At 40.3% G+C, this 12,699-nt stretch overlaps 1 protein-coding gene across 10 annotated transcripts in view; it reads left to right on the forward strand.

The window, feature by feature from the left end:
- Abcc9 (ATP binding cassette subfamily C member 9) overlaps positions 1-12,699 on the forward strand; it is a 127,097-nt gene that overhangs the window by 59,772 nt on the left and 54,626 nt on the right. For 8 of the 10 annotated variants that reach the window (XM_057763719.1, XM_057763779.1, XM_057763746.1 and 5 more), the window contains 4 exons: positions 4,950-4,988; positions 6,634-6,735; positions 9,496-9,580; positions 11,005-11,085. In XM_057763719.1, coding sequence (XP_057619702.1) covers positions 4,950-4,988; positions 6,634-6,735; positions 9,496-9,580; positions 11,005-11,085 — 307 coding nt within the window. The remainder of the gene's footprint in view (positions 1-4,949; positions 4,989-6,633; positions 6,736-9,495; positions 9,581-11,004; positions 11,086-12,699) is intronic. The other 2 variants (XM_057763764.1, XM_057763769.1) reach the window with 1 other exon arrangement.

Consider the following 12,699-nt stretch of genomic DNA (forward strand, 5'->3'; position numbering starts at 1 on the left):
CCAAGAAGTAACGATTTCTCTTCATATTTAGTGTAAGCTAGACACTAGAGGTATTGGGGAAGACATGGGTGGGAAAGCCTAGTGTGCTATGCAGCTCAAAAGGATGTGAAGAGGAAGCAAACCAGCCTGGTGCCTCTTCAGGTGTCAAGATGCTTGCAAACACCCCCATTAACACTGAGAGAGGTCACTCAGCCAGGGCGGTGATACAGGGGTCTGCAAAGAGGCCGCGGTAACAAAGTGATCCGGGACGATACTAGAGTAGCACTGAGTGATGAAGAGCAAACCAGGTAAAACTAGTTTGGCCTACCTAGTTGATTCCTCATGGGAAGTGTGCGAGAGAACTAGTTGAAACTTCTGTCCAATAAATCAACCAACAGATACACACATACATAAATTAATAAGCAAGTAAATAAATAAATGAAAATGTTGTGTAGCAATTCCTATCCAGGTGCGATTCTTTTTCCATAAAATTTGCAGTGTATGGAGACATGTTTGAGAACTACATTGCTGCTATTCTGGTTGCTAAGACCGGAGAGATCTGCTAGGCAACCTGAGCGGCACCGTGAGGCCCCCACAACCGAGAGTCATCCTAGCACTACTGCTTGCTCTAAAGTTGAGCAGGCTTATTGGAAAGGGTCCAGTTTTGAACTCGTGGCCACAAGTTATACTGCAGTGTAGCCGGATGCTCATGCACACAGGTGTCTCTGAGGGACTACAGACTGTTTATGAGTCTGTTAGCATGCACTGCACTTGAAACGTTAGGAGAGAGAAATGCTTGGCTGTGAAATTTGGCCTAGAACTCTTGCTTGCAAAAGTGTCATTGGCAAAAGAAAGAAGCTGAGAAAAGTTGAGAGTCTGTTTTATCTGCATTGGAAAACTCTAGAAGGCAGTAGCCACGAAACTGTTTGCTGACATTCAGAGGATAGCTCAGGAAATTATGATGCCTGAGCAGTCAGACACTGAGCAGTGTTTCCCTCCCCACAGTCATCCTCTGCTCTGGAGGGAGAAATAGCTCAGGATCACGAAGCCTCAGCTTGGTGTTGATCACTGCAGTCAGACACCCAGCAGTGTCTGCCTTCCCGCTGTCAGCCTGTGCTCTGGAGGGAAAGCAGATCTCACCAGCTAAATTATGTGATGTAACAGTTGCCATCATCATCAGGTTACGTGGCTTTCATTTAACATTGTTTTATCAAAATTGATATCTGTAAGAAAGTGACAGAACTAGAAGCCTCTCTCTCAGGCCTCCATGGAGTTCTAATCGGCTCTTCCCTGGTCTTATTCAATTTTCTGGGCCTGCACTCCAATCGAGTCCATCAGACTGTGGGCATTGCCATTCATGATTATTATCATTGGTTTAATAAACAAGCAATATGACAATATGAAAATACATTTCATAATCTAATAAGTTGTTTTCTTTGCACTCTCAATTTTGTTAGATAACAAAATTCCAGTTTCAACTTTCTTATTACTTTGAAAAAAGATCAGTGAATGGTTCCAACACTCTACTTTGTTTACAAGAGAACAAAAGATTTGGAGCAGAGTGTGGAAACTGATGTCTTGGGAAAATGTGTGATGATCTGGCAAATACAGAAGCAGAGGACAGAGAAGGCAGAATCCCCAAAAATACCACCACCAAGCAAACTGATAAAGAAAAGAAATTTATGCAATGGGCAATGCGGAGAGGCTTGGTTTCTGGTTGGTTTTGAATACTTTCTAAGATGAGGGCTTATTATGTAGACTAGGCTAGCCTCAAAATCATGATCCTCCTTCCTAATCATCCTGGGAACTGCGATTTCAGACACGTGCCACTGTATCTTACTACATGGTAAGGGGAGAACCATGCTGCAAGTTTTACTGAAAACTAAGCAAGGAAGTCATCTGCATGTGAAAAGTGTTAGTAAAAGCATCAGGTGGCAGGGAAGCAAAGTAAAGTCATACACGTACTTAAGGATGTCATGACTTAAAATTAATTACTTATTTGTGTGTGGACACACATATGCTATGGTCCAAAATATGTAAAAATATATCCAGAAATTATTGTGTAAACTAATTTCATTCTTGACTTCTCTATCAACATTTTCCAGCAAATACACATTTTTAAAGAAGATGAAATATATACAGTTTACATGGTAAGACATGTTAAGACAGGAAATCATTCCAAAGTCTTCATTTCCTTCTTGGGTCTCCCTTGAGCTTTAATTTCTGCTTCATGGCCAAGGTCATTTGGAAACTCCCCAGGCACCTCAAACCGAGTGTATTTGATGCTAAAAATCTCTGCTGTCCCCCATCACAGGCACTGCCCTTCCTGTGCTCATTTTCTCTTGCTCTTCCATCCTCCCCTCTCCCCAGTCCTGCAAGCCAAGGCAGCTGGGTATCTTTATCTGCTCAGCACAGCTCTCTGGGGGGCACTGCCCTCGCTGCTCTGCTATACTCCAGAGGTCTCTGTATTTCCTCCCTCCTGTTCCTGCAGTTCCTATGATCCACTGGAGTGTGGCTTCTCAACTGAACCTCTCTCTTAAGTAGAAGTTTATGATGTTTTTGTAGAACCCTGCAAAGTGGTTCATGAGTCCTTCACGGTCTAAGTAGTCCTCATTTGCTTGTCTTTGTGGGTCTTATGTCCTCTGCTTATGTAATGTTTTGACCATATTGGATTTACCTGTTCTTTGTCTGAGCAGAGTAATGTGTGGGAATCTGCTATGTACTTTCTCTGGCCTTAAGTTCTCCGGGCATTTTCTTAGTGTGGCTCACTCTTCATCCTCCCCATTGCATTGACTAGTTACTTTGCCTATATCTGGGAGTAAGTACCTCACCTAACTGTTGGCAGAGGCTTCTGTACTGCCCAATCCTGCCATCCAGCTCAGTTGGTAGAACATGGGACTCTTAATCCCACGGTCATAGGTTTGAGCCCCACATTGGGCACCAGATGAAGATGGACGTTAATAAGAAATCCCACACTAGCTCAGAACTGAGTACAATAAAGGGTTATTTATTTAAGGGTAGACTCACAGATCACAGTCCTCTGCATGAACGGAGAACAGGAACTGAATCCAGCAGCTGGAAGAGGGAGAACACACTTTACCTTGGTATTTATAGTATAAGAGTTCACAGCCAAGTGGGCTGTTATCTTAAAGGCTATTGACTGAAGGAACTCCCACAGTACCTGACAAAATCAACTTACAGAAGGAAGGGATTTTTTTCATCAAATTTCAAGAGCACCATTCATCATGATTGGGAAGCCATTGCTGCAGGAGCAGGATGCAGCTGATAATACTGCATAAGCATTTGGGTGGTGGAGAAGCGTGGGTGCTGGCATTCAGTTCTGCTCAGCCCAAGATCTCAGGCAATAGGATGCTGTCACCCACATTCAGGGTGGATCTTGCCTCCTCAGTTAAAATTCTCTGAAAACACTTTCACAGACATGACCAGAAATGTGTTTCCATGGAGATTCCTGTTCACCTTGGTACTTACTGCTTGTCGTGTTCTGACAACAGTGCAGCACCATGCAGGAAGGAAAGAACCTTCCTTCTCATGGGGTCTCCAGTAGTCTCAGGAGCAGGAAGTGATCAGAAATATATTTAATTATTTGTTTATCTATGTAGTGTGGGAGATGCATATGCCACCGTGTGCAGGTGGAGTTTAGAGAACAACTTAACTAAGCCTGTCCTTGTACCACATGGTTCCCAGGCCTTGAACTCAGGTCAGTTAAGTTTGGCTGCCAAGACTTGGCCCACTGAGTTATCTCCCCAGCTCCATAAAGTTTTTTAATTGATGTTGAACCCAGTGGAAATTTAGTTGATCATTATCTGGGCAAATTGGTGGTTTCCAAGGTCTCCATCCAGCTGTGTGGTGGACATTTCCATCTGGGTGAACAATGCACAAGTGAGCCCACTAACCTCCAGCACATCTACTTTTCTTTCAGGGATGCCTTAAATAGCATTACTACTAAGACATTAAGATCAAATGTTTTGGTATCCAAATTGAGATATGGAGTATTTTAGTATTTTTTTTCATGAATTACTTAAATCAGGGGATACTTATTGAGAGACTTTTTATAGACTGGTATTTTATTAGTCTCATATTGATGACTCTTTGCTTCTATTAATCAACCTATCATGTCATCAGCAATGTGCAATATTGGAACTAACTCTTACCAGTTCTAAAACAGATTTATCAATTGGTAATGTAATTAGATATATTTTCTCACAGAAAGCATAGAGCATTGTCTAAAGTAAAAATAATACTTACTCTTGTATTAGACCAATTGTGTAGATCAATTGAATAAAAATCTTTCAAAATAATAAAATTTGGGTAAGGCTAAATGCTTCAAAATTCAAATACAAAATACTAATCTTCAGGTAATTTTCCCACCATAATTAATGAGTAACTACATGGAATCAGTACAATTCCACTTTTATGAATTTCACATCGCTCCATAGTTGTGTTCAGATGTTGCAGTTTGACCCGCTTCACGTCTCACTTTCATACACGATCCTTGGAGGATGACACCTGAGATTCATGACCATTTCATGTTTAGACTCTCAAGGTATTTCTTTTGACCTGTCTCAGGACAGCAAAAGGAAGTTAAATTGGTTAAAATCAAATTTTAATGATGGTAAGAAGTTGGACATGCAGAACTACAGACATCTGGGTTTTAGGAAATTACTTAAGTTTCCAGAGCCAACTGAAGCAGAGCTGGACATAGATTACAAGATGTTACACGAAGCAGCAGCTTGTGTGGGCGACAGTTGGGCCTGCTGTCGTCCAGAAGCTTGGTGATGGGTTATCTCCCGCTTGAGGAAGATTGACAAGAAGAAAATAATTTATCTAGCTTGTCTTTGAAATCGACTAGAAGAATGTTTCTGATGTTTGTTTATCTCATACCTATGTGCACACCTTTCCTCTCATGGTCACAGTTCATAATTAATGAACATTGTTTGCCATACTTACAGTGTAAATGAATCTGAGCCTTCCTTTGAAGCAACCCGAAGGTATTATTTCTATTTTCCCCCAAGTTTAATAAGAATAACTTTCCCCGTCAGTCTTTAATCTCTTGCCCATCATATTCTGGTGGTGTACAGTCATTTTTAAGATACCTACCATATCTCCAACAGCAGTGGATCTCAAATGTTGCACGATGCTGAAGGATTGATTTGTCACCCCCTTGCCTGTAACCCCGAGGCAGGAGAATGGACTTGATTTCTAGGCCATTCTTCATTATACACTAAGCTCCAGCTTAGTCCAGGCTAGAGTGACAGCCTGTCTCAATAAATCAAAAAGAGAAAGAAATTTGCCAAGTAGCTCATTGGGTCAACTGTTTTTGTCTCAATGGGTCACATGTTTTTTATGTTTGGCTGAAAATCAAACTGTCTTTAGTAAAGGAGCTTGGGGGCTCATTAAACTAAAACTCCAGGAAACAATACATGCAGAGTTTATATGTCAAATAATATCTGAATGTGGCATTGAAATCGAGAGCCCAGTGCTTTAACTACTCAAAAACAAACAATCAGCCCATCACAAAACAAAACAAAAACCAAAAGCTCAAAGAGGCTTTGACTACCAACATCAGAAAAACACTCCTGAGACTAAGGGGAAGGGCAGGAGACATGCCGGACTTGGGGACCACCGCCTTCCCACATATGTAACTATCTAAAAGATGACTGTCACACTAGACTTTAATGTCCTCTAAAGCCCTACGATGCCATGCTTCCCGATGACTGTTTAGCTTTTCTTATTTCTTCCTCTTACCTTTATTCTCTGTTAACTGTAATCCCGTCATTAGAACTGACATATCATGAACTAACTGTGGAGATCTGATTCGAAGCTCACCCTTTCCTTTCCCCAGTCTGGTCCTTCATCTTCTGTTTCTTCAACTCATGTATTTTGAAATGATTGCAAGTTGAAGTCTAATGTGTAAGCATATAACACAATTTGTAAGTTAAAGAAATAGAAAAGAGAGGAGGAATTTAGTAGTTTTTATTTACTTTCTGTCTTTCTCTTAAAATTTTTATTAGTTCTTTGAGAATTTCCTATAATTTATTTTGAGCATATTCACCCCTCCTCCAACTCCTCTCCCTAAAAATATTTTATGTTTTGAAACATGGACCTTGAATGTATAGTTTCAGCATTGAAATAGACTTCTCTAGATATCATTCTTCATTTTGAAATATTTTATATAAATAAAATATACTTATGTAATTAAACACAAATGTGCATTCTAACTCTAGTTTTTAATTCATGGTTCTTAAAAGTAATTATAAAAACTCACTGTTTCACAAAGTAGTGTGTTTAGTATAAACCAAAATATCTGTGACTACTAAAGAGAGTGAATTATCAATAACACTTTAATTTCAATTCAGAAAAGAAATTTTCTCTTAACAGTTTATAACATTAAACAATTCATCAGCACAGGAAAATCAAATTTTACTCATTGCATGGTATTTTAATTAAATTCTGATCCTTGTAATTTAAGTGACTTATTTAATAAATGCCTTTTAAGGTTGGGGGTCTTGGCCTTCTTGGCATTTAGTTGTCTACTTCCACGTCTGATATATTCTGTCAGCTCTCGTTGCCCTTAGTTGCACTGAAATGCTTAGCACAGCACCCCATGTAACCTGCGTTGTTTCCTCTTCCCAGCAGGAGCAGGTATTCTGTGGCTTACGCTGCCCAGAAGCCCTGGCTTCTAAATGCAACAGTCGAGGAAAACATCACTTTTGGAAGTCCTTTCAACAGACAGAGGTAACTTTGCACATATGGAATTTACAACTGAAACAACCCCTTGTGATCCACGAGTTTGGACCAGTTCACTCATCGGGAGGCAATGCCACAAAATTAAGGTCACAGTGGAAGAGTGTGTAACAGTGGGATGGGACTGTGTAATTTGTTCTAGAGTAGGTAAAAAGGGACATGTCCCAGCATGTGGAATGAAGAGGGTTAACTGGACGGATAGTGAGTTTGGTGATGGAGTCCCCTAGTGACGACATTGAGTTGACCTATACCACCTCTCTACCATCTTTTGTAGGAAGGTAGACAAGATGGCCTGTGCCTTGAGCCACATTCACAGTGATGGGTCTTATTATCAAAAGCTGAGATCTTGAAAATTAAAGAGAATTAGGCAAGAGGAGAGGAATACTGACAAGAAAAGAAGGCAGGAGCATGGCATCTCGAGAGAACAACATATATTATTTGAGTTTTCTCGAAACAGGCAGATAAAAGGAGATTCAGAAGGGTGAACCAGGTTGGGGTGATTATAAAGCTCATTCGATGTTATTGTGTGTATTCCAAAAAGGAATTGTAGGCTTTAGAATGGGGGTACAGGCTGGTGGAATGGGGTGTGTCTGAAATTCCAACACTTGGATGTTGTCCTGGCAGAAGGATCATCTTTGGCTGTATAGCAAATTGAAGGTCAGCCTGGTTACATGGGACCCTGCTTCAGAAATAACCCAAACAAACAAACAGATAGAATATCAATTAACAATAAGAATGGAAAGTGCTACAAGGAAATGCAGTGTTGACTTTGGAGGTTAAAATATCAGTCAGATTAGATACAGAAACACAGGCAGACACAATCTGAATTGAGTCAAAGGGATATAAAGGAGTTATTTGGAAGAATCACTTAGACACATGCTTACATTAGAGAGTCGAAGTGTAAAAGAGTGGATGGTTGATAAAAAACGCTCTAGAATAATAATGGAGACAGATGGGGAAGGAATCAAGATTGACTTGAATATTTTTGAACCAATAAATAGTTGACGGCCAGGGCGATAGCTGATAGTAAGATGTCTTCTTTGCAAATACGAGGACCTGAATTTTCTCTCTAGAACCCACGTAAAAAAAATCTAGATATGGTCGCATGCTTCCATGCTCCCAGCACTAGAGAAGCAGGGCAGACAGGATGAACCCCAGGGATCACTGTCCAGCCGGCCCTAAACTATTTGTTGAGATCCATGCCAACAAATAAAAAATAAGGTGGAAAGTACCTGAGGAAAGACACCTGAAGTTGTCCTGACTTTCAAATGGGCAGATAGACACATGCAGCTACACACACATGGGCATGCACACACACATACCTAAACACACATGAACATGCACACACTCACACCTACACACACATGGATGCGTGCACATACATGCCCACACATGAACATACACACACATAAGCATTCACACACATGTACCTGTACAAAATGAGCATATGAACACACTTGCACACATGAACATGCACACAATAACTAAAGTGTTGATAATTTGTCCAGTGTCTCCAAGTCCTTTGCTTCTCTATATTTAATTCACCTGTGTTCTAGTCCCATCTTTATATACTTAATTAAATTTGAGTACTATCAATCCCCTTCCCTCTGTTTCTCCTACCTTAGCATACACAACAATATTTGAGGGCAGCCACTTAGACTGTGCTTGGCTATGAGAGACAGCCTTCTGTCTCTCACTGATACCATGAACTACCTACCATCAGATCTTCCTTAAGCTTCATTTTGCTCCTTTTTTTTTGGCAAATTTCTACCTCCCTTTATGGAGTGTTATTGTTTTTCTGGTGTTGCAGGAGTGCTGGTTCCCCTCTCTACTGACAGCACCTGAGAAATCCCAGTTCTGTTGTGTGTTTGCCTTGATCCTCTTTTGAAGATGCTAGCTTTCAGCTTTTTTGTTTTGTTTTGGTTTCCTAAGACAGGATTTCTCTGTAACTTTGGAGCCTCTCCTGGAACTTTCTTTGGACTAGAGTGGCCTTGAATTCACAGAGATCCACCTGTCTCTGCCTACCAAGTTCTGGAATTAATTAATTAATTAATTAATTAATTAAGGAATGTACCACTACCATCCATCCAGCTAGCTTTAAATTTTTTAACAGACAAATAAACTTGGATATAATTTTTAAGTATAAAGTGATGCTTTAGATACAAACTATAATGAGAAAATCTAGTTATTTAATATGCGTATAACCTCATACCACTATCACTGTTCACAGAGGGAGGAATGGGAACTCACACTTTCCTAGTCTAGGCTCACACTCACGTGCTCGGTCGATGTCTATTCCAGTCTAAGATACTGACCTTGGGGTTGTGGGCAATGAGAGAATAATGAAAAACAAGCCTCAAAACTAAACCAGTGAATGAATATATATATGAGTTTATTCATCATAAAGAAGATAATTATATTCTTTGATGGAGAATGGGTACAGCTGAGGCTACTAAGTCATATAAGCCAAACTCAGGAGGACAAATACTGCATGTTTTGTTACATTTTGGATCCTTTCTTCCTTTAAAATAGATAAGAAAACCTTTTACCCATGAATGTGCCTTGAGAGTAGACGGGGACTAGGAGAGGGGGTAGACTAGAAGAGAGGGAGGGAAGGGAGGAAGGGAAGGGGAAGGGAGAGAAAGAAAGAGAAGGTACAGATAAGGGGGGGAGTGGCTATTGACAAAGAATGTAATACACTTGAGGGAACATCCGTATTTCAAAAGACCCTGAATATCATTTCTCCCAAAGGTACAAAGCTGTTACCGACGCCTGCTCTCTCCAGCCAGATATTGATTTGTTACCGTTCGGAGACCAAACTGAAATTGGAGAGAGGGTGAGCTACATGTAATTGAACTAAGCAATGCACAAAAGAAAAGAGAGAAAAGTTGACTGCTTATCTTTAATCCTCAGAAGAGCCCAGGAAGTCTTGGAGCTTATGTCTCAGTGACAGGCACCAAAATATAAGGACAGGCATTCTTTGATACCACCGTCCTTTAGCTACCCATTGCCTACAGTGCAAGTCATATTGTGTTAGCCCCTCAGGACCTGTGGCAGTGAGCGGGGTTGGGGAGAGTGAACCATCACCCCTGGCTCTGAGCAAGCATACTCTGCCTTCCTGGTTCTGCTGGTGTGAATTGCTTTGGAAACTTAGATCGCTTCTGATGATTTCTTCCAGTTCATCCCATCAACATCTATTATTTTGTTAAAGTGTTATTCATCTTTATACTCTCCTGTTTTATGTTGACATCATGCTGTCCTGGCAGATGAAAACATTTAGACCTGCCATCTTTATCACACTAATGACTAACAAGAACCGTAATCCTTATAGGTTCAAAGTTGTCCTGAAACAAAAGGCAAATGTGTGCTATCTACTGTGATAATAAGTTGATGTTGTGGGTGATTTTGTCCTCTGCACAGTACAACTGAGGATACCAAGGCTAAACAACTGAGAAATTTCCCAAACACATCAGTTTTAGCTGCTTAGGTCCAGCCACCTTCTTAACGACTATTTTCTATTACAACATCATTTAAGAGCAGCAGTAGCTTCATGTCTCTGAGTGAAAGCATCCACAGGTGCAAAATGATAACAATCTTGGTCTACTGGACCTTCTTTGATGAATAAAACAGAGAAAATTATAAAATCACATATACCAGCCTGGTAATAGCAGGTGCTAAGTTAATGCTAATTATTAACTATCATTAATATTTCATTGTAAAAACTATTGCTGTGAAGTGATATTTGGTATTACTTATACAATCAAATTGAAGTGGTATGTGTTGAGAGTTGGGCGTTGTCTCAGCAGCAGAGAACTTTTGCTTCTCTTGCAGAAGACCAAAGTTCGGTTCTGACCGCCTATCTAGGCAGCTTACAACCTCCCGTAACTCCAACTCCAAGTGATCTGATTCCCTCCTCTGACCACAAGCATCTTACCCTCATGTGCACTTACCCACACAGAAACACGCATAATTAAAAATAAAATAAAAAACTCTGTAAAACGAGGTATGTGTCGAAGTATAGCCAATGTGAAAACTTAAAAATTGGGAATTGCTTGTCTTTGTTACCCAGCAAGAGAGCTGGTTATTCGTGTTTTTGCTCAGCGGAGCTCACACAGTGAAAGGAGGAATAGCCAAAGACTATGGACATATATCAAGCGTCACGTTAAAAGTGTTCAGAGAGACTCGTATTTTAGAGGTGATCTTTACCATCAGATCCCATATTAATGATGGAAATGGGTGTTCCTGGTATTTCTTTTCAAGGGCATCAACCTGAGTGGGGGCCAGAGGCAAAGGATCTGTGTGGCCCGGGCGCTCTACCAAAACACCAACATTGTCTTCTTGGTAAGAATATGAACTTCAATTTTATTTATTCTTTGATTTCTCCCTCTGGACAAGTAGGTCTTTAAAAAGCCAAGCCGGACAACTGAAGGAAAGCTGGTTTAATGGAATTACAGAGTACAGAGTAGGCAAATCCTCACAGTGCAGTTCAGTGACTCAGCATACAGAACTGAGAGTTGGTGGCTCCAGGTTGGTGCCCACGAAATTACAATAGAAAGCACCAAGGCACTTTAGACAGTATCTTTTGAAGCTTTATGCATTATTTATTCAGTTTGTGTGGGAAGGGGATGCAGAGCTTGCTTGTCACAGTGTATGTGTGGAAGTTGAAAGACAAGTTACTCAGTTAGTTCTCTCCTTTCAACATTTTGACCCTAAGGATCCAACTCAGTCTTGGTCATCAGGTTTGGTGATAACCACCATCTGCTTCTGAACTGATTTGACAGACCCTAGAAGAAGTGGTTTTTCTGGGTTTCTTGACCAGGAGAATCATTAAAGAAGGAATATGAATAATGTTGGAAAATTGGGCAAAATCTTCTCCTTTTGCTTCATGGCAAAGAGATAAGGCTCAGAAAATAGATTGTTGGTGGACATAGGAGCATCTAAATAGATATTCTGTTCCAATCATGAACATCTCAGGCTGTAGATAAGCATTATATGTGATAATCCCTAAAATGATAGCAATTTTTGCTGGGTGGTGGTAGCATACACCTTTAATCCCAGCACTCAGTAGACAGGGGCCAGGTGGATCTCTGTGAGTTCGAGGCTAGCCTGATCTACAGAGTGAACAATTTTTGCTCAACACCAATAGCACCCATGCCTTGAAGATGCTTCAGGAAATTTTATATATTCACAGAATTTTTTGATTATGTTGGTTATGATTTTGATCTGCTTTAGTTTATATAGGGCGCAGGGGTCAAAATAACAACATATATATAAAGTGGGAATTTTAGAATCCAGCAGAGAATGTAAGTTTGTTCCTTTCCTGGGACATAATTAGCCTTCATTTATAAATCTGCTTCTAGAGAGTTTAGAACCTTCAATCTGTGGGTCAAGACTCCTTTGCAGGCCAAATGACCCATCCACAGAGGTCATCTAAGACCACTGGAAGATACAGATATTTATATTATGATTCATAACAGTAACAAAGTTACAGTTATGAAGTAGCAACAAAAATGATTTTATGGTTGGGAGTCACCGTTACATAAGAAACTGTGTTAAAGGGTCATAACGTTACGAAGGTTGAAAACCACTGTTTAAGACATTAGTTCCCCTGTATCTCTTGAACCTCTTCCAAACATTGGTTGATGTTGGAGTTTTCTGCTGAATTTGAATCCATTTAAAAGAAGAATCTGGATAAGTTGGAATTATTTCAGGTTAATCCTCAAAACTAATTTAGGGAATGACGTCAACCATTGGAGGTTGGGTTCTCCCACACCAGTTCATTTAATCAAGACAATTCCTCACACAGCTGCCCATGGGTCAACCTGATCTAGACAACCCCCTTTCTCCCACTGAGATTTCCTTCTCTGCTGGTATTTAAAAATAATCATTCTACCATGTAAAGTAACGTGATTCCACACCTTGTGTTTCCCCTAATCTTCAGCTTGGTGGGCAAGT

This window comes from Chionomys nivalis, chromosome 1 (assembly GCF_950005125.1).
Source record: "Chionomys nivalis chromosome 1, mChiNiv1.1, whole genome shotgun sequence".
Lineage (NCBI taxonomy): Eukaryota > Metazoa > Chordata > Mammalia > Rodentia > Cricetidae > Chionomys > Chionomys nivalis.